Raw genomic sequence first — 26,509 nt, 5'->3', positions numbered from 1 at the left:
ATCGTGTTGCACCATGTTGCACTTATCATCACAGTGCTAGACCTAATGGCCATGCTATGCACTTCATGTTACTGCTCCTGTCACTGTGTTTCTCCAATCATTGAGCTGCTCTTATCACGGATCTGCACCCAATGTTGTACTCATCATTGATCTGCACTCAATGCTGCACCATCACTGATCTGTACTCAATGTTGCACCATCGCTGATCTGTACTCAATGACTGCTATGTTGCACTTCATCATCAATTGCACCTATCACTTGTTTCGCCCAATCATCAATACATCATCATCATCATGTTGCAATACCTTGTTGCTACATCATGCTGCTGCAATACTTCTGTTGCTCTTATCAAACAATGTCCACTTTGCTGCAAATGTATATCAGCCTTAGCTGCTTGCTATGGCTTGCAGCCTAGCAGAGCAGCTAGGCTATAGTTACTTAAGACTGCCTTATTTATCTTGTTGTTACCAAAGATATCAACGCTGTCCATCTAGACTTCTATACGCTATGATGAGGGCTCCTCTTGCTGCGGCTAGGGCTCCATTGTCCTTCATATACTGCGGATTATGGCTGCACTTTACAGCAGCTTGACAGCAGATTAGGGCTCCTCCTTGGACAGCAAATAGGGTTCTTTAGGACTTCTTTTGTAGCGTATAGATGTTCCCTAAGACAGCTGATAGATCTCTTATCAAACTGCGGCTAGGCATCTCCTTTACCTGTGGCTAGATAACTTCATTGACTGCGTATAAGGAGACTCCTTTGATCAGCGGATTAGGGCTCTTCTGTATAGTGGTTAGAACCCTTTTAGGACAGCGTATAGGTCTCAATTAGGCTCCTTCCTTCACTGCGTCTAGGGCTTCTCCGTGACTGTAATTTAGGGCATCGTTAGAGCTGTGTTCTTTCCAGCGTATGAGTGGAATAAGGCCAGCAGATAAGGCCTGCGTTTAACCTCCTTCCATGACTGTGTTAGGGACAACGAAGTCCCTCTTCTTGCTGCGTATAGAACAGCGTATGGAGTCTACATTATGCCTTGTGATTAACGGTGTATAGAGGACTGTGGTAAGTGTCTCTTCTTGCTACATAAAAAATCCTCATTCACTGTGGCCTAGGGCACCCTTAAATGGCGTTGGCTAGAGGCCTCCTCCAGTTGCTCCTTAGATCTGTGTAGAGCCTTCTCTTTTGACTGCGTCTAGATGTTCCTCCTTGCAGCTAGACTGCTGCCAGGGCATCCTCCTTACTGCGGCTAGGGCATCATAAGACTTAGGCCAGCGTATACTCTTAGTATCTCTCCTTCCACCAAAACCCAAAGACATGTGGAGAGGAAGAGATCACAAAAAGAGTGTGTGTCTAAATGACCTGAAGACCTCCTCCTTTTATAGTATACTCTTAGTATCTCTCCTTCCACCAAAACCCAAAGACATGTGGAGAGGAAGAGATCACAAAAAGATTGTGTGTCTAATGACCTGAAGACCTCCTCCTTTTATAGTATACTCTTAGTATCTCTCCTTCCACCAAAACCCAAAGACATGTGGAGAGGAAGAGATCACAAAAAGAGTGTGTGTCTAAATGACCTGAAGACCTCCTCCTTTTATAGTAAAACGTTGAGCACAAGTGGGGTATATTTGGTTGTTGGTCGACCTTGACGAATTGTCCCATAACACAAATAAATTCATATCTCTATGAATACTTATCAGAATCAGATGATCTTTAGATCAATCCTACACCCCTCGATGAGAGGGATCCAAGAAAATATCAGCTTCCATTAATAAGATGACCCACATGGAGTTTGGCCCTAGTTGCCAATTTTAACACTCCCTCTCAACTAGGGAGAACTCCATCCGTTGATCCATATGTCTGACTGTACTATCTCTGCCATCAGTGCCCTGCACTGCTGAGCTCTGCTTAGCTTTGCTCTGCTCTGCTAAACCATGAAGAAGAAGAATTGATCGAGAATGTCTCATACCATTCTCTACTGACCCGAAGTCAGTTTCATCTGAAGAGAGTGTCACATCACTCTTACTAACCCGAAGTCAGTTTTATTGATCCCAGATCAATATCACAAGAGAGTGTCTCAAACCACTCATACTGATCCCAAATCAATGGAGGTCATCCTAGCATAGGGAGTACGGTAGATACAACGATGCGTCCATCGATAGTACTCCTATGGTCACTATCCTCATTTCCCTGCTCATTGATCAGATGAGAGGTACTTCCCATGAGTCCCAGACTGTATGGGTAGGATGCCTCAACAGGAGAACTAATCATCCTGTCCACAGGAGAACGAATCACCTGTCCAGTGGATGCCACGGAGAACTAATCAACCTGGCCTACAGGAGAACTAATCATCCTGTTCCACAGTCGCCACGGAGAACGAATCATCCTGACCCACAGGAGAACTAATCATCTTGTTCCACAATCGCCACGGGGTGTCACAAGGGAAGGTTGAACTTTTTACCCTATACATAGTGCACCACCAGGGGATGGTGAGTCGCCCTGTGGTCACATGTTGCTCCAGTAAGTACCCCAAGCCACCTAGAGCTCCCAGAGCTCAATGTATGCAATATGCAGGACCCTTTTACAAAGGTCTCTGAACGACTCCAAGTCGTTCGAGAAAATCACAGATTTGATCTTTCCCCGGGGTTTTGACAAAGTGTATGCGACCCGTACATCAATCTCAATGCGATGGAGCCTACTCGCTCATCGACTTACCATATCCCAGATAAGACAGTATCTGATGTCTATCTACTGGAGCAATCATTGAATATGGGATTTCTCAATAATCGAACCCCCCCTGGTTATCACAAAGAATCACAGTGGTATTAATCATATGTACAAACAGCTCACTGAAGAGTTTCCTCAACCAGGCAGCTTCATACGAGATCATACTCGTAGCTATGTATTCGGTCTCGGCAGTGCTTATAGCAACCAACTTCTGTTTCCTGCTCATCCATGATATCGAAGCAAGACCCAAAGAGAACCAACGCTGAAAAGTGCTCTAGTGATCCTCCACACTGCTTGCCTAGTCAACATTTGAATAATCATGCAGTTTCATATTTCCGACAATGTATCTCAATCCATGAGAGATTGTGCCCCGAAAATATCTCAGAAGATTCTTGGCACAAATCCAGTGAGGCTCAACCAAATATAAGCTCACCATGCTAACTGCAAAACATATGTCCGGACGGAAGTTCACCAAGAACATCAACGCGAATGAGTTTATGAAACTCAGAGGCATTTCCCAAATCTGGTCCGACATCACTACCATATAACTTCTGAAAGTTAAGATCCTCGAGGTAGTCACAGGCTTGCAGTTTATCATTCCACATCTGGAATCCAACTCCCTCTTACTTCTGCAAATGAGAGGGTCTGCACCTGTCAGAAATAGGTCCACAACCTTCGGGTAATGGTTTGGATCGGTTTCACTCCTAGTGAATCTCAACTTCATCAGACAGCTATCAATCCTCTCATACTACGCCCGGGGTGTTTTGCTTCAAGCCATAGAGGGCTTTCTTCCACCTATATACATGAGATTCCCGATCATGAATCTCAAACTCCTCGGGTTGTTCCAAACCTGTGGACCTGCTGCATGAGGGGAATGGTCCCCTTATAATATTTTCCTTCAGTACATCTTAGACATGTACCTTCACGCTCTTCTTGAATTCAGGCATCCCTATCACCGTCTGACTCACATTAGGTAGGGCCCCAAAGGTAGACCTCTGGTGATATAGATGCGATATGTCCATTGACATGATCCCCAATGGACCATTCTGCAAATTGATACAAATTGCCAACCCTGAACCCATGAGAAAAAGCATCTTTGAAAATTCTATTTTTTTTTAACACGTACCTTTCCATCGATGAATGCCACCCTGAAACCTTTGACTTCGATTTCCGAGATGGACACCAAGTTCTTCTTGCGATTAGGTACATAAAAGAGATTCTTATAAATGAATAGAGTTACCCTCATTCAATTGAGGGGTAACATTCCCTACACCCTTTCCGTGATAGGTGGCATCGACTCCAAGTATAATCCCACGGTTGTTTCCGTCTCTACCAAATTCGAGAGAGCACCCTTCTATCCGATGAGGTGCCTTGAAGCACTACGATCAATAAGCCATATTCCCAAAGGATTTGAAGGAGAGGACCAATACAAGATAACGCTTCTTTATCTTATCAAAAACAACATTTGATTCTTCATACCAGGGGCTCCTTGCTTTCTTTGAAGAGTCGGCCATTTCCTTGATGACCTGCATTACCTGTCATTCCTTTGATCATTGAAGATGTCCCTGGAATGATTCTTATCTACATCAAGAGATGTGTCTCTGCCATTCGGACACTCCTTAGCATAATGGTTGAACTTATTGCATCCAAGGCATCTGCCTTTTCTTCCACCCTTAGATCCGGACTTCCCAATGAAGTGATCTTTAGGTAGGCCATCAGAAACTTTTGCCGCGCCATTCTATAATATTCTCTGCTTCGACTTCACCCTTGGTGAATTTGACGAGGGATGAGGAATCCACTGATCCTTTTGTCCTTTCCCAACTGTCTTTGGTGATTGCTCTTTCACTCTTGCTTGGGCATTGTCTTCACCTCAACTCCAATACCATGTTAATTTTAGGTATGTACTATGCTTAGAGCAATTTATTTCAATTTTCATAGTTAGCTCAATATCTTCTCCAAATTAGCAATCATATCAGCATTAAAGTAAACTGCAGATAGAACATAAACATAAATCGCAGAAGACAAGCCAAGACAAGAGGACACAAGATGTGGCGCTAGCCAGGGACAAACCCCAATGTGGGGAAACCCTTGATCAATTCTTCTTCTATGTTCTTCAATAGTTCAACAGAGAGAGAGAGATAGTACATTTACAACAGAAGTCAACACTTCGACTTTCTAGATAAGAGAATCAATCATCTCTACATGAGATCAGTTGAAGACATGTTGCTTCAACTGATTCTCCAAGGTGACTCCTTCACCTGTCATGTGTTGCATCTCGTCCATATGCTGCACCTCATCGTGTTGCACCATGTTGCACTTATCATCACAGTGCTAGACCTAATGGCCATGCTATGCACTTCATGTTGTTGCTCCTGTCACTGTGTTGCTCCAATCATTGAGCTGATCTTATCACAGATCTGCACCCAATGTTGTACTCATCATTGATCTGCACTCAATGCTGCACCATCACTGATCTGTACTCAATGTTGCACCATCACTAATCTGTACTCAATGACTGCTATGCTGCACTTCATCATCAGTTGCACCTGTCACTTTGTTTCACCCAATCATCAATACATCATCATCATCATGCTGCAATACCTTGTTGCTACATCATGCTACTGCAATACTTCTGTTGCTCTTATCAAACAATGTCCACTTTGCTGCAAATGTATATCAGCCTTAGCTGCTTGCTATGGATTGCATCCTAGCAGAGCAGCTAGGCTATACTTACTTAAGACTGCCTTATTTTTCTTGTTGTTAACAAAGATATCAATGTTGTCCATCTAGACTTCTATACGCTTATGGTGAGGGCTCCTCTTGCTGCGGCTAGGTCTCCATTGTCCTTCATATGCTGCGGATTATGGCTGCACTTTACAGCAGCTTGACAGCAGATAAGGGCTCCTCCTTGGACAGCAGATAGGGTTCTTTACGACTTCTTTTGTAGCGTATAGATGTTCCCTAAGACAGTTGATAGATCTCTTATCAAACTGCGACTAGGCATCTCCTTTGCCTGTGGCTAGATAACTTCATTGACTGCGTATAAGGAGACTCCTTTGATCAGCAGATTAGGGCTCTTCTGTACAGTGGTTAGAACCCTTTTAGGACAGCGTACAGGTCTCAATTAGGCTCCTTCCTTCACTGCGTCTAGGGCTTCTCCGTGACTGTAATTCAGGGCATCATTAGAGCTGTGTTCTTTCCAGCATATGAGTGGAATAAGGCCAGCATATAAGGCCTGCGTTTAACCTCCTTCCATGGCTGTGTTTGGGACAGCAAAGTCCCTCTTCTTGCTACGTATAGAACAGCGTATGGAGTCTACGTTATGCCTTGTGATTAGTTGTGTATAGAGGACTGCGGTAAGTGTCTCTTCTTGCTGCATAAAAATCCTCATTGACTGCGGCCTAGGGCACCCTTAAATGGTGTGGCTAGAGGCCTCCTCTAGTTGCTCCTTAGATCTACGTAGAGCCTTCTCTTTTGACTGCATCTAGATGTTCCTCCTTGCGGCTAGACTGCTGCTAGGGCATCCTCCTTACTGCGGCTAGACTGCTGCTAGGGCATCCTCCTTACTGCGGCTAGGGCATCATAAGACTTAGGCCAGCGTATACTCTTAGTATCTCTCCTTCCACCAAAACCCAAAGACATGTGGAGAGGAAGAGATCACAAGAAGAGTGTGTGTCTAAATGACTTGAAGACCTCCTCCTTTTATAGTAAAACGTTGAGCACAAATGGGGTATATTTGGTTGTTGTCCGACCTTGACGAATTGTCCCATACCACAAATAAATTCATATCTCTATGAATACTTATCGGAATCGGATGATCTTTAGATCAATCCTACACCTCTCAATAAGAGGGATCCAAGAAAAATATCAGCATCCATTAATAAGATGACCCACATGGAGTTTGGCCCTAGTTGCCAATTTTAACATAGTGACTAGAGCATCATGAGCAAGGGAAACAACAAGATGGTCAACCATGGACAAACACCTGCAACAAGATGATAATACATGATATGTTGTTGAAGCAAGCTCCACCAATGGTACAAACATGACTGATCCATCTGATATGTCAAAATAAGTGGAAAGGACATAACAGATAATCATGCCAAGTCATACTATCATGGTGCCACCTTCCCTTTCATTGGCCAATAGTTGGGTAAACCATGAGGGTAGCACCAAAGTAACATGTGCACCATGATAATGCCCATGATCTACAACTGGTAGATAGAAATTCCATGATGTTCTCTTGTAGGGTGTCATGAAATGATCCTCAGAAACCCCATGCAACATATGGCATAACAGTCTAAACTCTCTTCACAATCTTCAAGGTGGAAACTTCTTGTACAAGGAGAGTTGCATCAATGACCTACCAACCTTCTTTGTCCTTCAAGCCATCTTTATTTGTCAAAAGTTTCTAACATCACATCATGAACTATCCCAGATTTCATGCAATAATGAACTCATATTTATACAAGGCTTATACAAGGCCAAGACAAGTATATCAGATCTATCATATAACAAATTAAAAAACTCATACAGGTCCAACATGAGTACAAACTCATTGATATTGAAATCCGAAATTGGTGCCCATCCAAAGAAACTCACTCTTCCTATGAGATTCCTCCAACAACTGGAGTAAGATTGTCATCAAGGTCAGCTCCTCTTGTTCAGAGAATCCTTTTGTAACAACCTTTACCTTGACACTCTTCCATACTCCCATCAACTATAATCAAGGAATCAATCATTGATTCCACTGTCAGTTTTGTAACTGACTCATCAAGCCTTGAGACATACTCCATCATGGCTTCCTACCATGCTTGCATAACTAGATATATAAGTATCCTATATAAAGTCCACCTTCTCACACACCTTTGACCAAAATTTGACTATATCCATGGTTGTCATCTCTAATGGTGACTTGATGACCATCAAACTCAGCCAAACATTATAAACCGTTCATGCAAGAAATCGAAAGAAAATTCTTGGTTAACTTAGGAACATATAAGACAAATATAGCTCAAGAACATTATCTGAAAGCATCTGGAAAGATATGGAGCCCAATCCCTTCACAAGAGATAGGGCATCATCACCCAACTCCACGCACGACCTTCCTTCTTGCTCTTGAAAACCATTGAAGTTATTTCTAGCATAAGTCATATGTTTAGAAGCTCAATTGTCCACATACCATCCAACACTTAAAAGTGTTCATGGAAAGACACAACACCATGGCAAAGGAAGTATCAATCCTAGCAATCCACTCGTTCAAACTTAACACCTGAAGCTTCTACAATTCCCATAAAGTTCTAGTGTTTCTACTTGCCCTTCCCCTTCTTCCTATTAGGACATTAAGATGCATAGTGATCATGCTTTTCACACTCAAGTACGAGATATGACAAATCTTTCTTCCCCTAACATGAAGAATCTAACTCTTCCTCCTTGCCCTTTTGGACCCTCCAAGGTCCTCTTTCCTACCTCCTCTCCCCACCATCCCGATGAGGACTAGGTCTAATAGATCAACCTCATCCTTGTCATTGATTGAGAATTGTTCTATTCACATCTTCTCTCCAATGAAAGCATTCCATAACTACTCGAAGTCAAGTAAGTTCTTCCCACCATAGGTAACTTGGACAAAGTTGTGCCATGGTGGACTAAATCTATTCAAAGAAATTTGAACTAGCTCCTTATCCTCAATTGTATCACCAACTGTAGCAATATAATCTCTCATCTCTCCTATTTTCATTAGATAGCTATCTTCATGCAAGTAGCATTGACCTTGTTCTTTATGAGCATTTTCCTAGATAAGTTCACACCTAAGTCACCTAACATGTCCTTAGCCCCCCTCGTGTCACATATTTCACATTCAGACACGACACATGTTCAACCTGAGTGTCGAACACGAGCCCTACTCATGTCTCGAATTTCAAACACATGCCTCGTGAAAAAGCAACCCACGACTTCTTAAAATCGATTTTTTGCCTCATTCTCAAGCAATTATGACATGTATGAGGGTATGGAACTAGAATTTAATCAAGACTCAAGAGCACCAAGCCCTCTATATACCTCGATGTTGGTGGCAATGATTGTTGAAGTCCTATATCATGACCCTAATAAAAATGTACTATCACTCAAACAAAATCTTGATTTGATATGTTACGTTTTTTCTATCCTATTTTAATGCTTCAAGGATGATATTGATGATGAGCGGGTTGTGAAAATTCCTACTCCAAGGAACCCCTACTGCAGCAAAACTAAATTTACTTCCACTACTTGATTTTAATATACATTTATAAAGTTATTTTCTGAATATTGAAGTAAATTACTTCTGCAGCCTACACTACTTTAAATTTGATTACATAAAACAAAAAACTGAGCAAAGAACAAGATACATAGGACACAGTTATTTTTGGACAAAATAGTCCCTGGAAAAACCCAATGCGGGAAAAGCGGTGCAGCAACTCTAAGGGTTTTCCATTATTAAGCAGTAATTCTGAAAACAATGTTGGTTGCCCTCCTGACAATCTAGTAACAGAGAAAATATAATGGCGGAAAACTGAGTGAGTTTTACCTCACTTCACCCAGCAGATTCTAGCTGATCCAACAACAGAATTGGCTAACCCCAGTTATTTTTGCGGTGGCCTTGTGCCCTGCGTCAACTCTGCGCTGTCTCTTCTGCCTCCTGGAGCTTTTGCATCAACCTCTCCTGGTTGTTCCGATAGCTCCCCGAGAGTTTTCGGCTTTCTGCGTGAGGGCAACCTCACTTCTGCGCTAGCCCTTCTAGCTTTGTGTCAAACCTGCATGGGCCCAGATTGGCCCATCGTCAGTCCTTCTATCTGCTCCGCTGCCTCCACTAGTGTCTCTTCGCCTCTCTGTCCAATATTCCCGAACTATCCCTTCCCCTCTGCTGCAAAATGATCACTCAGTTCGAATTCTCAGCTTCCTAGCCCCAAAAATCGAACTGCAGATCAATTCATTCTCTTTGTGTGTGTTTCTAAATGAACCCCAAGCCTCCTTATACTTTTCACATTGAGACTTCAACGGCCAAAATTAAGTCTCTAATCAATGGCTAAGATTAAAAACTTGACTTGATCTGCTTTCTAGAACATTCTCACCCATATTTTGATTAATACCCATTAATACTTTAATTTTCCTATGTTTAGACTTAGGATCCCCATTAAAAATATTAATTATTTTAATAAAATACAATCCCGATGGAATTTCACCAAATGGTTTCTGGGTTCTTTAGAACTCATGTGCCTTAGCCTCTCCACCAATTTTCATGGCTAGAGCACATCGAATGCTACCAAAAACTAACACTCCCTCTTAGAGAGGAATGTGCTCTAGCAACAATGTCCAACTGCATGCTGCTCTGTCTCTGAAGCATCTTCTTTCCGCACTGTTGTTGTTGCTACTGTACTGCTTCCCATGACACTGCCACTGCCACTGCTGCATCTGTACTACAACTCCCTCTGCATCTGCTGCTAACACTACCACTACTAGCTTTGCACTGTGTCATTTTCCAATTGTTGTTGCTCAGTAACGGAAAAGCATCCCAAATTTCTGAACTAACTGTGTTCAGCATAATACCATGTGATTATTGAAATCTGACTGTTGCTAGTCTCTGACCCTATGAATCTTCTGCATTGTTGTTGACTTTTGCACTGCTACCATCCTTGCTTTGCGTTGATCAGTGTCTAGTCCCAGGCTACTGCAACTGTCTCTCCAACCAACCCACTGCATCATCTGACACTAAGTCCATCTCGCTACTGCTGAATCTTGGGCTCCCGTAGCAAAGAAATGATCCAAGAGGAGGGTTCCTCAAGGATCCTGCCCACATGTAGTCCTCCCGACTACAGTTCTATATTACCCCATTTCCCTCCTGGAGATGCGTGGGCACTTATGGCAAACTCATCTTCGTCAATTTTTGTTGGAGCAACCTTAGGATCATGTTTCTCATTCTTATCCTTTTGCTTCAAAGGACACTGGGATGCAAAGTGGCCCATCTCACCACATCTGAGACATTTCACCTTCGGAATGTCCTTCTTTTGCTTCTGCTTCTGTTGTCCTTTTGATGCTAGAGTTGCGTTCTCCTCCTCTTCCTTGGTCTTCGTGCCACTCCCGCTGTTGCCATTGAGGTTAACCTCAACCAAATCCCTCCTTAATTCCTCCTGTTGAAGGGTTGCCCACATCTCCTCCCATGAAGGTACCTTTCCCTGCCCAATATACTTTGAAGTTTGGACGAAGACTTGCCATTCATCCGAGACTCCATTCAGGGTCGTCCTTACCATCGCGGTAGACTGAAGAGTAGACCCCATTGTATCAAGTTGGTCTTTGGTGTCCTGAAGATGTTGAAGATTGGAGTTAACCCCTTCTCCCTTCTACGTCAATGTCTGCTGCAACTTTTGTTCTAACTACATCTTCCGTTGTTCGGAAGAGCCTCCATACAGTGAAGACAAAGCTTCCCACATCTCTCAAGTTGTATCTTTGCCCTACAAGTGTGAGACCACATGATCTCAAACTCCATCGAGTATGAACCTCTTCACCTTCCCCTACTCGGCCTTGTACTTCTTCTTCTGATCATTGTCTGTGGGAACAGCCACAACACTCTTGACATAAGCTTCAAGATCGTACTCCTCCAAAACAGCTAAGATTCTGGTCTTCCATATGACATAGTTGGAAGCTCCTTCCAACCTGTCTTGATCTCTGAGCCCATGTGATGCCATCTCACCCAAACTGTCAAACTGACTCCTCTAGCCATTGCTCAACACTGGTCAACTGCCCAACAATTGAGAAATTCAAACTTTTTGGCATAAAAAAAGGTTCTTTGAGGAGAAAATTCCCCTTCTATGTGTCTTTGCTCTTTTCCGACGAATTTCTACCTCGGCAAAAATTGTGCCCTTTAAGCACTGCGATGAGGCTCTCCGTCACTCCCTCTACTTCTGCAAACTCACGAACTGGAAATCGTACCTCTGTCGACTCTCTCAAAGAGAGATTTCGTCAAAATCTCTACTTCCCGGCAAGGACTGCGTAATCCCTTAAGGGGTTTTGAATTGCTGCCAAATGCAACTATTGGCCTCTCTGCTCAGTGCTGGATTTGCTCTTCCTGTTTCAAAATCAATGCTCTGATACCATGTGAAAAATCCTACTCCAAGGAACTCCTACTCAATGTTTTTAAAACCGGAACCAGTGACCGGACCAATCCACCTAATGAACCGGTTTACCGACCGAATTCGGTCGAACCGGGACTAGTTAGGTATAACGAACCGGTTTTAGAAAAATACATTAAATAATTAGTTTTTAGTGAAACAAAACTAAGATTTAAAACCATGATTCCAAGCCAATAGAGACAAAATATGCAAAGTTTGTTCATTTATATACCATGTAAAGGTGAATATATCAAAATGGCACAGAGTGCAATACATATCATCGACAAAATAGTAAAAGACATAAGCAATGACTCAAATAAACAATTTGTTTGGTTTGCAATTTTATTGCCATAAAAAAACCCTTTATCTTGCATTGAATCACCACGATGAAAAGATATGGTTGTTCATTAATAATGAAAAATGGTTCACCTGCCTCCACCATGTTTAGCTCTATGAGATTATCAAAGATAGACCCTACAATGCTTTCTCTGTGCTTCATGAGATGGTCTTTGACGCTAATTGGAATTGGAGTAATTGAGTATGCCAATTAGACATTTCTCTATTAAACTCTCAATATCCATGTCAGAGATAGGATCTCCACAAACAAACCAGTAATACAAATGCCATTTATTCCTTACAATCAAAAAAGTGTCAAATCCTCGTCCTCTTGACCGTCATGCTCTTCATTACATGAAGGAAAGATAACACCTAAAAGGTTTTCATCTTCAGGGTTTTCTACAAAATATACCCTCTCCAAATCATCAAAAGAATCATTACTAAATTCAGAAACTTGGAAAGAAATATGACTTACCAAACCCTTGCCTCCATGCAAGTGTATCTCATCATCACAATGTGCTTCATTTGAGACATGATGACATGCATACTATTTAATAGAAACATGGGGTGCTACAACAAGGCCTTTGTCACACTTTTCTTCCTTGGATCTGAAATCTCATGCATATATGGTTCAAGTGATGAGAGAGAATGTTGGTCATCCTCATACAATTCATTTCCAAGCTTCCAATCATGTCAGAGATAGGATCCCCACAAACAAACCAGCAATACAAATGGTGGAGGCTGGCATGGCAGGTAACCGGCCAGTTTGACTACAAACCAGTCGGTTCCGTCCTAAACCGGCCGGTTAGGACCAGTTAGGGCCAAAACTTCGCTACATTGCCTTCCTAACCGGGTTTTTTCAGCCGGTTCCAACCAGTGGCCTTGCCGACCCGCCGATTAGACCGGTAACCGGTTAGTTAGGCCGTTTTTAAGAACATTGCTCCTACTGCAGCAAAACTGAATTTACTTATCCTATTTGATTTTAATATACATTTATCAAGTTATTTTCTGAATACTGAAGTAAATTACTTCTGCAGCCTACACTACTTTAAATTTGATTACATGAAACAGAAAACTGAGCAAAGAACAAGATACATAGGACACAGTTATTTTTGGACAAAATAGTCCCCGAAAAAACCCAATGCGGGAAAACCGGTGCAGCAACTCTGAGGGTTTTCTATTATTAAGCAGTAATTCTGAATACAAATGTTGGATGCCCTCCTGACAATCCAGTGACAGAGAAAATATAATGGCAGAAAACTGAGTGAGTTTTACCTCACTTCACCCGGCAGATTCCAGCTGATCCGACAGCAAAACTGGCTAACCCTGGATATTTCTACGTTGGCCCTGCGTAGGTGCTGTGCGTCAGCCTTACAGGCTCTACATCAGCTCTGCATTGTCTATTCTGCCTCCTAGAGCTTCTGCGCCAACCTCTCCTGACTATTCTAACGGCTCCCCAACAGTTTCTGGCTTTCTACATGAGGGCAGCCCCACTTCTACGCTGGCCTCATTAAAATGTCTCCTTCGGTCCAAATTCTGAATTTTTCAAAACACCCATATTGTTTTATGAAACAAAAATTATGTTAAAAAAGGGGGTCCTTCTAGCTCTGCGTCAAACCTGCGCGGACCCAGATTGGCCCAGCGTCATTCCTTCTAGCTATTGCACTACCTCCACTAGTGTCTCTCTGCCTCTCTATCCAGTATTCCTAAACTATCCCTGCCCCTCCACTGCAGAATGATTACTCAGTTCGAATCCTCAGCTTCCTAGCCCCAGACATCGAACTCCAGATCAATTCGTTCTCTCTGTGTGTGTTTCTAAATGAACCCCAAGCTTCCTTCTTATACTTTTCTCGTTGAGACTTCAACGGCCGATATTAAGTCTCTAATCAACAGCTAAGATTAAAAACTTGACTTGATCCACTTTCTGAAACAATCTCACCCATATTTTGATTAATACCCATTAATACTATAATTTTCCTAAGTTTAGACTTAGGAACCCCATTAAAAATATTAATTATTTTAATAAAATGCAATCCCGGTGGAATTTCACCAAACGGTTTATGGGTTCCTTAGAACTCATGTGCCTTGGCCTCTCCACCAATTTTCATAGCTAGAGCACATCCGATGCTACCAAAAACTAACACAGGTGACCATGCAAGGTGACATCAAGCTCATTATGAAAGCATTCAATCGAGTCCGCCATCTGGTCATCCGCATCAAATCGCATAATTCGAAGGGCATTGCCATTACAGCTCCAATGTGGGAGAGTACCAATCTCTTCACTCACACATACGCCAAACATCACCTACCATTGATGATCATGCATCATTCTCAAAGTAGATCCTTACTGTGCATGAATGATTTCATCATCCCCTGTCAACAGGGTCTTAATTTGGAAATGCCTTCCCTTGGAGCTCAATCAGTCATCCTCTCAAGGAATTTGGAAATTCAAGAAGTAATTTGCCATGCCAGTCATTATCAGCTTGGTGCTATCTTCGCAGGCAGACCATCTCTCGAAATTCTTTGGTTATCTCATTCGTGGAGATTAGGGGCAGTTCTCAACCTCTCAGTGTGCCTCTCCAATTGAATGCACGCTCGTGGTTTTTTAGAGGTACCCTCTATCCGGTAAGGCTCTATTTTGCAACCACGCTAACACCTCATCTGTGGATTACAGTTTCTCTCTACCAGTAAAGAGGACTCTCTCGACAATAGATCGAATTGGGGTCGTTGTCATGCCTTCAGAGATGCACTGGCGAATTCAGCTTTGGCTTGGTTTGAAATTGCTTGACAAAGTCACCAATAGACCAGCACACAGTCTTAAAGGAACTAGGAATGGTCAAGTCAGCCAAGTCAAAAGAAGCAATATTCAAGGACTTAAGGCGGCAGGAATTCAGTTAAGGTGGCAGAAGTCACGCTCAAAGCAGGCAATGAAAGGTGGCTCTGAGCAGTGGAGGAGGTGTTTGAACTTTGATCGTGGCAGGGGATGTGGTCGAGATTTCAAGCAGAGGACAGAGAGTGGCAGACGGAAGGCACAGGGACAGACAGGGCTCCATCTCGGCGGTAGCAGATACGGCAGAGCGATTGTTTCAGGCTCGAGGTCATAGCACAAGGAGGTGATCAGGTCAGCACCTCCAAGCAGACAGGCAACAATCAATGCAACATTGTAGTCGTGCGTTGTTGGCTTTAACAATGGCTCCAGGTACAATGCTCCTCGATGGCCAGGGCACAATCTCGGTCAACAAAGCCTCGTCTCTCCAATTTTGGAAAAAGATTATAGTTTAATCCTTATCTTAGTCACATTTCAAATGTATCTAGAAGGAGATAACTTAGGAAGAAATGGCCTCAGTGTTGTTGTTTTGATGTATAGACTAGATCACTTGTTTGTTTTGTTAGGCGCTATCATTGGAGTGAAACTTTGTAATCTCAAGACATTGAATATGTGTTATTGGTCGGGTTTCCCATCAGGCCGACCAACAACACAAGGAAATATTGTCTGTAATATTTTCTTAATATAAATATCAGCTGAGCCTTCACACAAAAAAAAAGGGATGAGGATCCCGATATAGGAAATGATTTTGATGATATGTAGTACTAGTTATTTGTTCTAGCATGATTTTTTTGGACTCTAGAGGCCATTTAGAGCCTCTTTGCTGATCTTTTTTTGGTTCAGAGATGGATTGCACTCAGTGCTACTTTGGTTATATGCACTAGATATATGATTGAATTTGTATCATAATCATGTAAAATTGTAAATGTTTTAGTTTCTAAATGCTAAAGAGATTTGAATCTGTCTATATTTCATTTTTGTAAGTGTGTGATAATTCACCAATTTGTTATATATTTATGAAGCGTCCTTTGTGTCTTGTTTCTAGAGTTGACATGTCTCGTGTCAAACGCTCGTATTTCCATGTCCTTCGTTTCTCGTGCCATTGTGTCAGGTGACTTAAGTTCACACTCTAGTACAAGGTTCCCAAAGGCATCATACATCTCATTGGCAATCTTCTTCCATACAATGTGAGTGATCGTGTGATCCTTCATCAAATCCAATAGGATTCACTTCGTTGCCACAGCCTCCTGTTATGACATATCTTTAGGATCTGTAGGCAGCACCCAACCACCTTCTCCACAAGGTACCATAAGTTTGCTATTTCCAGCAAAATCTGCAATCTCACTTCCACAGTACAAAGTTGGAAGCTCCCTCCAGGAAGTGACTTTCTTGCACATTGGGAATGGCCATTATTGCAGCTCCAGTAGACAAAATTCAATCTCCACTCACTAAATCAACTAGGATTTCACACCTCACAATCCTTTTAGGTCCACAAGCACAAATTTGCTTCAGCAATTGAAGCTTAGACTTACTTCCCACTAAAACCCTCCAATAGCTCTCTACGTTAGACAACTTGCCTCTCCATACACTGAATCTGGAAGATTTCAAAAACTGGACGGCTCAGAAACCATGTTAAATTTTCTCAAACCATCATAAACAGATTCTGCACTCTAAAAGAATTCCTATTGGAATCAAAACAACAGAAAATCCAAAGCTACTCAAAACCAAACTATGTAATTAATGCTAGAAACTACAAAAACATACTATAGAAAATATATAACGGAAATACAATAAATTGACTGTCAAAACTTGTTATTGCTTTTCATTAAACCTGTAAATGAAAATTTGCTACAAGAAAACAGCGAACTACTAACTGTTGAACTGAAACTGAATGAATAAATCTATACATCTAACACATGCACAACAATGGCTCAACTGAAGATGATCTGAGGCATTCAAGCATGGAAGTTCATTGAGATTTGTGCCGTAATTACAACGTCACATGCACTTCACTAAATTGAGCTAATCTGCATGCCTCTTACTTAATTGATGCTTGCAAACTTAAATCAGAAACTTAGTGCATACAAATTCTAATTAAACCAAAACCAGAAATAGAACTAAACTGCTAAATATAAAAGGCATCAAAACTAGAACTAAACTGAAGATGGAGCATGCATGCACCCTCTATCTCTCTCTTCATAAATGCTCCTACACCCTCATTACTATGGTACAGAATTGTTGTAGGGGGGTTGTACGAAACTCTACTGGGAGAGGGTTGCCTTGCTGCAATATGGACCTTCTCTCTGTGAAGGCGGGTCTCCTTTGTTCACTGCTAATATTAATGGAACTCTGCTATACAATTTCTGAGGTACTAAAAATCCAACATATGATACTACCACACAGAAAATGGGTATCCTGATGTATATCCATCGTAACTCTGGCTCTATCAAGCATCAAGAGTGATCAAACCAGTGAAGATGCAAACCTTTTTCAAGTTTTACTCCCTTAGAAAGGTTTTCACCTCCATAAATTTGATCTCTCTTGGTTTTGATCTCTCTTGGTGCTTGATAGAGCAGGAGTTAAGATGGATCTACCTTGAATAATAAATATCAGTGGATAATGAAACCATAAATATTTTTTCCTCTTTTCTATAAAAAATTATTGCACTTCGGTTCTTAGTATTGATAATGACTAGCGAATGTGAATCATGATAGAAGATACATTCATTGTCTATGTTCAGGGGCTACCAAAAGGAATCCCACCACTGCATATCCATTGTACTCAATGTTTACACTCTAAGGCAGTGAGGTCCTAATGTTGGAGTCTACCAAAATGAAACCTGGCCACTGCATATCCGCTATTGCATTCAATTTTTACGTTTGAAGGAAAGCAACCAAAAATCAATAAAACCCTTTTTCTCTCTTAGGTGTTAACCTGCACCAAAAGAAAGTTGAAACCAAAAAACAAAAAGAAGAAACCAAAATGTAATGCTGGGATGCCAAACTAACTTTCTTCTAACTTTCTTCTTTGTTTATCCATGTCATAAACAACTAAAATCAAAGAGGAAAGAACTAAATACAATATTGGTGAAGGTAATATTTTGTAATTATTACGCAGAGGAGTTCAATTGTACTTAAATGGAAATGGATAAGTGAACTTAATATTAATGGGAAGAATTCAATTGGACTTAAATGGATGAAGTGGACTCTTACACTATTTTTGTTCAGTAACTTTTGTAACCTATGAGTATGTAAACATTCTTTACTCTTAGAGTTAGCCACGTGAAAATATACAGGACACGACATAAATGTGTCTACTAAAAAGTAAAATACCATGTGCCATAGTTACAGGATTCATTTTATGGTTCACTTTTCACAAATTAATCGGTGTCTTAACCTCACATGGATGATTAACATTGCTCCAATGGTAGTCATCTCCCCAAAATGATGGCCTAGCTTTGTGGCAATCTATCTAAACTCTTTCCTTAATTAGTAATAGCCACGGAGATAAACTTATAAATCCACCTAAGAACTTTCAGTAACTTTCCCTTTCACTGATATGTAAGTAGCAAATGGAAAGAGCCTCCCGAGGGTAGCCCAATCGGCAAGTACCATGAAAATGAAGCGTTATGTACCAAGAGGTTCACATCCCCCCAACTTACCCATGTTTACGGAAGGAGCATACATAGAAACCTAGGGGTTATAGTGGTAGCAGTCAGAATCGACCCTATGTCACGTGAGTACAAAACCGGCCCAGTTGTTGATTCCTCTAGTCAACAAAAAAATTGGGTGTAGCTCAAGTGGTTGTGAGGAAAAGTTGTTAATCTCCCCCACACAGGTTCAAATCCCACTTTGTGACATGTTGCACTTAGTGAGCCAATCGTTGATGAACTATATATGATCTATTCATGAGTTGTTGATGAATTCTCTCTCTCTCTCTGTACGTGTGTGTAGAGAGAGACAGCAATGTCAATAGGGTGTAGCTCAAGTGGTTGTAAGGAAAAGCTGTTACTCTCCCCACACAGGTTCAAATCCCATTTTGTGACATGTTGCTCTTAGTGAGCCAATTGTTTATGAATTATATATGATCTATTCATGAGTTGTTGACCTGGCCTTGTGCTCTCGATAATCTGGTGGTTACCCTAGGTACCATCCTAGAAATGTGCGAAAGTGTCTAGGATGTTTCCCTCAAAAACGTTACTTGGAAAATGTATATGTGTGTGTGTGTGCACGCATGTGCGTTTGTTTTACTTAAGGCTTATATTGAACTATTTTACTTGAGGTTAAAATTGAAATATATTTTCATTATGAATTTTTTCAAATGCCACATATGAACTCCACATTGAGCACAAAATTACGCATCTCCCTCGCACTAAGCTGTAGAGAACACCTCTTGGCACAATCAATCAGCATAAATAAATGGGCAAAGCTGCGATAATACATATTACATACTACCTCTCCCTAATGGTAATTAAAATTTGAAAGAAACGAAAGCTTACAAAGCAACCAATAGATTTTAGATGGCACACTTCACCTCTTTAGAGCCTTTGACTATTAAAATCTGAAAGGTTTTTCACAATTAAGTAGAACCAACGCTGAAAAACTTGGCTTGGCAAATACCTTGGTGTGGCTGGAGGGTAAAAGTTCAATTTAGACTCAGCAAATACTCAGTAAAAACTTGACAACAGAAATCATTCAAAGTGAGGTACTGTCTTTTCCGTTTTGGTATTAATTTTTCGTACCAACAAGCTTTTCCATCCACCTGTAAACTGGACTCATCACGCAGCAACTAATCTTGAGTTAGTTGAGAGTCAGGGTCTGACCCACAACTACTCGCAGATCTGACTTGCTGCTGGCGAGTTTGACTTCTAGTAGAGAGTCAAACTTGAGCATGAGTTAACTAAGTCCAAAAGTAGAGCCAAACAAAGTTCAACTTGGGAATATTAAATATTTAGACCACTCTGCGATTCTTTCAACTATGAGTAGAACTATACATAGATCTATGTAAGTGAGTCACCTAAATCAAAAGTACTATAACAAATGAGAAATTAGCCCACCTAAACACAGACAGTTGGAGAAATGCATAGAAAACTGTTATAAATAAATTTCTTAAATTTTATATGAAATAATAATATTAGGAACTTGTCAAAGAAAGTAAAACCCGGTATTCTTGAACCCTAATAGACCATTTTCAACAAGTTTAATATTTTTAGGTATTTTGTTATGTGCTCGATCACATCCTCCCTTTACAAATTTTTGTAGTGCCAACCTTGTCAACAAGAGAAACAAGATTTTGCCCTAGTCTACCTTTTAATACTTCAAATCCAAACAATGTGCTTTAAGCTAAAACCTATCAAGAATGAACCAATGAATGGAAATCAATCACATGTTGATAAGCGATCATAAAAATGTAGTAGGCTGAATCTTTGCCAGCACTGACTCACTTAAATGCATTAGGCTGAAGCTTGTACAAATTCTATATAGGTATATCATATATACAGTAACAACCAGAAATGTGAGAAATTAAATGAAACAAGAAATCCAATATCTCAAAAAATGATTTGAACCACCGGGAGACATATGAAGCAATAAAAACAGCATGGAACAGCCTGAAATAGTACCCAAAAGATAAATAGATTCCCTACACTAGACACGAACTGTGCAGAATAGCCAAGACCCAGAACAGTTCATTGTAGCCATAAATAGGCAATGATGACAGAATATCCAGCGACTATTGAAGAAAAAATCAAGATTTTTAAAGAAAAACCGTTCAAACATCAGAAATGCCAAATGTCTCTGGGACTGCAATGGCTAACAATGGCAAATATCATAAGACTTCACATGGAACAATACTATAAAATTAGAAATAGAATCCTCTTCACAACTACCAGGCAATGAAGAAACAATAACCAAAATGTTACGCCCACATTTTAGATTAACTATCCGTGTTGATATATTCAAGGTCCAGCACAAAGGTACCACAGACAGCATTGAAATAAAGAAACGGTATCCATCAGATTAAGACAGAATCTGGATCAACCATAGCTTGAATATTGTTAGTCTTGATTGACGTATAAGGTTTTGGCTAAATTTGTAAAGAATGTTTGTACATATTCAAAGATTGTTTGTTCTGGATGGCAACCGTAGTAAATCCATCTGCTTATACTAGTGTGGTTAACACAGGGAGATTCCAACCTGCTTAGACTAGTGTGGTTAACCCAGTGAGATTCCAACCGGGCACATGCTGGCAGGGACTGGCCAAATGGTCCAATAACATTGGCAACAGCCGGTTGAGCTAATTCATGGGGTTACCATTTTGTAAATACTTGAAAGAGTGTTACTTTGTAATTGACAATAAAGGAAGTTGCTTGATTTCTAAGACAGTATAAGAAACAACAAAGAAATCAAAAACTTCGAGAACTGCCAGAAAACAGACCCATCCAAGAAGCTGATTCAACAAAAATGTTCTCGAGAAAACCAATAAAATCATGAATAATGTAAGTACAGTGCTACATATCTGATGCCAAAAGATGGAATAACAGATTTTCTCTAAGCATCACTATAAAGAGCTGTAGGTAGTTAAAGGGATAATTGCTAGGGATATGTTACCTTCGACAGCAACTCTTGGCTCTCTGGGGATTGCATCTTCAAACTTTGAGGTAAAATGACCGTTAATAAGTCAGGTTTCTCGGCTCTTAAAGCCCCCCGAATAACAGCTGCATTTGTTCCTGAAGCTCCTGAAGTATAGATGTGATTTTTCTGAAAATTCAGGGAGCACATTGTTTCAAAGTCAAAAATTTGCATTTTAAGAACAAAAAAATAATTCCTATAGAGCAAATTCAATAAATGAATTGAAGCTATAGAATATTTTGTCTTCCAGACTCAACACAGTTTTCGACCGTTACAATCAAGTCAGGCATTGGTGAACAGTAACAACAGCAATATCAAGCTAAAAGCCAAATCATAATGTGGTAAAGATCAGAATTTGAAGATGCGGTACCGTGATAACCATAGCATAGCTGAGAATCTCAATAAGCTGTTGATGCATGTAGCCCATATTTCTTGTTCCAAAGAAACCTATTGCCCTTGGTCCTTGTTGTTGGATGGCCAATAGCTCCTGTTCAGTTTGCCATTCAGAACATCTTGTGGTTAAGTATCCAGACCTAATGGAAACTCACTTAAGACAATCGTAAGAACAGACCTACTTCAATTTGGATAAATTCAAATTGCAAGCCTTCAAAACCAAGGATTAGATTATTACAATGGCACAGAAGAATGAAAGTCCATCTTCCAACTTAGCCCAATACCAATGACTCTTGATGACAAACTAATAGGCTGTAGCTTGAGCCGGTGAGATCACGGTTTCACAGACTCACGGTCTATGACCCTTTAGATGTACTCTAATCATTTGGATATTTTCACCCCCATTCAATCATAGCAATTGATAAACGAAAACTTATTCCTTTTCAGCAATAGATAGCAGTTGGGTTTAATGAAAATCATAACTGGCAGTTGGGTTTAGTGAAATACCTGTAAATAGTCCAAGTCAGGGATTGGTTTGTACTCAGAGACCAATACAGAACCAGCACCTTCGGTCAAAGATTCAGCCTGACTCGGAATCTGTTGTTCATCGAGGCATAAAATTGTCTGCATTGGCACTGCACTCTCTCCTCCTCCTAGTCTCCTTCCTTTGCATTGGCATACCCACTAAAGTAGATTTCATAAAACACAGCCCCTGATAATAAGTCATCAGTGAAGACCCATATTGCATACATAGCATATAAATAAACAAACCCAAAATAAATCCATGACAATAGATTGGTGTATAAGCAGGGAAAATACTATGTACCCCAGGCGACCTGTAGAGTCCTTTGGAAGATGGACCTCTCCACTTCCAATGGGTTGAGGTATTCCAAAAAAGCGAAATATTTGGGTTGGAGAATGGGGTTGCTGTACTAGAAATGCAAGTATTAGTAGTCATGTAAAGTGGGAGCAGCAGCCCTGTGGATGTCATGCTGCTCCCTCTGCTTCTGCCAGATCACAAATCTTTGAATTGTGATCGCGTTTGTGTTTCTCTGGAAGTGTGGACAGTTTGCAGAAAGAAAGAAAAACAAATTTGCTCCAGAGAGGAGAATTGGGTGGTCAAGGAGCTTTCCAATTTGCTTCGATCAAGAATTACTCGATTTGTCGTTTATAATTCTTTGTCTTCTAGTATTCACAATTTTATCACTCGCTTGTTTTCTTCCATTTATTCACAATATTAATATTGTTTAATTAATGGACTCTTACCAAATTTAAGTTAGTCTTGGGTTTACCAGTTCATTCATCTGTTTGTGGGTTGAGTGTCTTTGTTTGTTTGTTTGTTGGCTGCTTCGCTCTTTCTGTGTGAATAAAAATTAAATAATTAATTACTAATAATTTTTACATCTTAAAATTGATAGTTAAACAAATAGTAAACATTAGTAACTATGGAAAGATAAATCATTATATTATACTTTTATATTTTTTTAATAATATTATATTTATAAGTTAGGTTTTTGTATTTTTTTAATAATATTACATTTATATGTTAGATTGTATTTAATAAAATTATTAATTTATTTTTATTTAAATATAGTGTAGTAATATAAGTCAAATAGTTGGTAAATTTATACATATATATCCATTTATAATAAGGGTCAAAAGGTTTTAAAAAATTAAAATTAAAATAAAATGATATTTTAACGTCCACGAGACTAAAAATAGTGTATGGGGCCATTAGCTTCCTTGTTTTTCACCTTTTGCAATTCAATCATTTTCTTACTCAAATTGATGATGTACTGACCCAACCTTCTAATAGTGCCATCACTGAAAAGGCAACGCCAAGTAACCGATGCTAATATATTGTCATAATTGTCTTTGATGTCTCTGAAAGCATCACATTCCAAAATGAAATGTTTTTCAGATTCCATTGCCCCATAAGTGCAAAAAGTACACACTCGTTCTTCCCAAGCTTCTTTAGGTATTTTCTACTACCCTGTTTCACACTGAAGTTGATGGGAGTTAGTTCTTAATTGAGCAACAAGAATATTTTCTCTCCACGAAATCTTAGCTCCAATGTACTCTTTTTGTTGGAGATCACAAGTGGGGTTGAATTCTTGAACATAGTACTTCTTCTTTCTGCCCATCTCTTTTCCTCATAGATGCTTACAGAACTTCTCCACAGCAAAATTCTTTAACTCCTTGTTATTTGTGGGACACGCATTAAAGTAAATATTCCATTTTTGCATCCATGTGTTGTTTTGTCTCATCCATGGTTTCTTTCTTTCACTCATGCTTTCATTGAAGATAAGTTTAGGCCATCTACCTACTCTCATTTGCTCAATTCTTTTTAGGTACCTTATGAGACGCACCATAGCAATTGCTTCGATGGGAGTTGCTCCTATTTCACTTAACATTATCTCACAAGGAACCGAACTTTTTATTTTGAACTTGCTCATGATCAAGCATTTTTGGATTTTCTCAGTTTGTTTCCATTTTGAGACAAGGATGTTGCTAGCCCACAATTCATACCCATATAATATCACTGGACAAACTAGGAGTCCAAAAAGTACTTTAATCGTTTTTCAATCCCATAACTCTGCCTCTCTACATCTATTTTGAAGAGCATATAATGCTTTCCACCCTCTTAAAATTCTCGTATTTCTGCAGTCCTCCCAATTAAGCTTGTTGTTGAAATCAATCTCAAGGTACTTGTATTCATTTACTTCTTCGAGAATGTTACCTTCAAAGAAGAACATATGTTGGCTCTGCTTCCTTTTATTAGAGAAAATCATTATTTTGGTCTTTTTGGTATTGACTTGCATCCCCACTGCTTTACAAAAATGTTCAAGTGCGTATAGGTGCATTTGCAATCCATGGGTCCATTTAGCAATCAATACAAGGTCATCAACATATAAAATCAGCTTTATCACCAACTCCCCCAACCGAACACCATCCCCACCTTGCAGATTTATCTACTCTTCCATTTTATCAATATATAAAACAAAAAGAGGAGGGGATAAAGGGAAACCTTGCTTGACTCTAATGTCACTTCTAAAGTTTTCTGAAATACCTGCTAAAGTTCTAATTTTGACTTTCACCTCTTCATAAAGCGTATGGACAGCGACTCTATAATGCAAAGTAATTTCAATTTCTTTCATTCTACGCCACAACTTATCTCCAGGGACCGTGTCAAATGCCTTTTTGAAATTAACAAAATAGCAAAATACTTCTTTTTTGTCCCCCCCAAACCTTTTCAATAATGTGCCTCAACATGATACCATGATCTACTGTAAAATGTTTCGACCTAAACCCTATTTTCCCTTTTTCCCTCTTTTCTTTTACTTCTTCCCACTTACTGATTCTATTTTCTACCATGTCGTTGAAAAGGTTTGCAAACAAAGGATTGATCATAATGGTTTTATAGTTGGAAGGATTATTAATGTCTCCATTTTTAAAAAGGGGTATTGCTAGACTAGTTGTTCAATCTCTTGGGAATCTTTACAGAATGACGTTGTTGAATATTTCCATGATGTGCGGTGCAAGAATTTTCATTCCACACTTTAGATATTCTGTTTGAAGTTCAACCAAGTCCTTTGCCTTTCATGTTTTCAACTTCTTAATTCCTGCCTCCACCTCCTCTAATGTGAAAAGCTTTGTAGTTGTGTTGATCCTGGGAGGAGGCTCAACCTCTGATTCTTTCTCATATAGTTGTTCTGCATAGTAAAACCATTGATTGACTGTAATATTATTTTCAATTTGCTTCTTCCTTGGTTGAAGTTCTTGCCAAAAAAATTGGGTTATTCTTGCCTAAATATATTAACTCTTCTCGCCTTGTTTGCATGAACTCATCTTTTTTCCTTTTTAAAATCTGCTTATATAACTTTACATTCATCTTCTCCTCGCCTACCATTTTCAATGTTCTTCTTGCCATTTTGCATTCCTTATCAAACCAAGCATTTACAGGAAAACAATTTGATTTCTATTTTTTTGTCTTTTGCTCTTTTGCACTTCTCAAGTGCAACCTAAATTATATTTGTTAACTCATGGTTGTTGAGTCTTTATGAACCAGTTTTATCCTTCTGAATTGATCTCTCCAACATTGTTTTGAAGGTAATGCAATTTTCTTGTGTTAGAAGAATTTTGCCCCTTGATATCGATTGTTGAAGTTGTCAAAACTTAAAAAAAAAAAAAAAAAAAATAATAAAATAATAAAATAATAATAATAATAATAATAATAATAATTAACTAAATTATAACTTCATTTAAAATTATTGATATTATTAATCATGGAAAAAATTAATATATAAGTTAAACACATACATTTAACAAAAAAACATGTAACAAGATTCTTAACCATGGAGAATTACTCACACTTGATTATGAAGATTCTTAATTTGTAAAAAAGTTTTGTTACAATACCATGGCTTATTAACACCACATGCCTGAAAAAACCATAACTCATT

General features: G+C 39.7%; 1 protein-coding gene across 1 annotated transcript in view; it reads right to left on the bottom strand.

Moving 5' to 3' along the window:
• LOC149139896 (uncharacterized) overlaps window positions 1-23,221 on the bottom strand; it is a 76,011-nt gene extending 52,790 nt beyond the window's left edge. The window contains exons 1-4 of the mRNA XM_089449347.1: window positions 22,873-23,221; window positions 22,554-22,730; window positions 22,024-22,140; window positions 21,633-21,782 (exon numbers count right to left, since the gene is read on the bottom strand). Coding sequence (XP_089305473.1) covers window positions 21,633-21,782; window positions 22,024-22,140; window positions 22,554-22,730; window positions 22,873-23,037 — 609 coding nt within the window. The 5' untranslated portion in view covers window positions 23,038-23,221. The remainder of the gene's footprint in view (window positions 1-21,632; window positions 21,783-22,023; window positions 22,141-22,553; window positions 22,731-22,872) is intronic.
• Between the last annotated feature and the right edge of the window lie 3,288 nt (window positions 23,222-26,509).

This window comes from Pinus tabuliformis, chromosome X (assembly GCF_031772625.1).
Source record: "Pinus tabuliformis cultivar Carrire ecotype Pingquan chromosome X, CPIR1, whole genome shotgun sequence".
Classification (NCBI taxonomy): domain Eukaryota; kingdom Viridiplantae; phylum Streptophyta; class Pinopsida; order Pinales; family Pinaceae; genus Pinus; species Pinus tabuliformis.
This window is presented reverse-complemented; position numbering and strand designations above follow the sequence as displayed.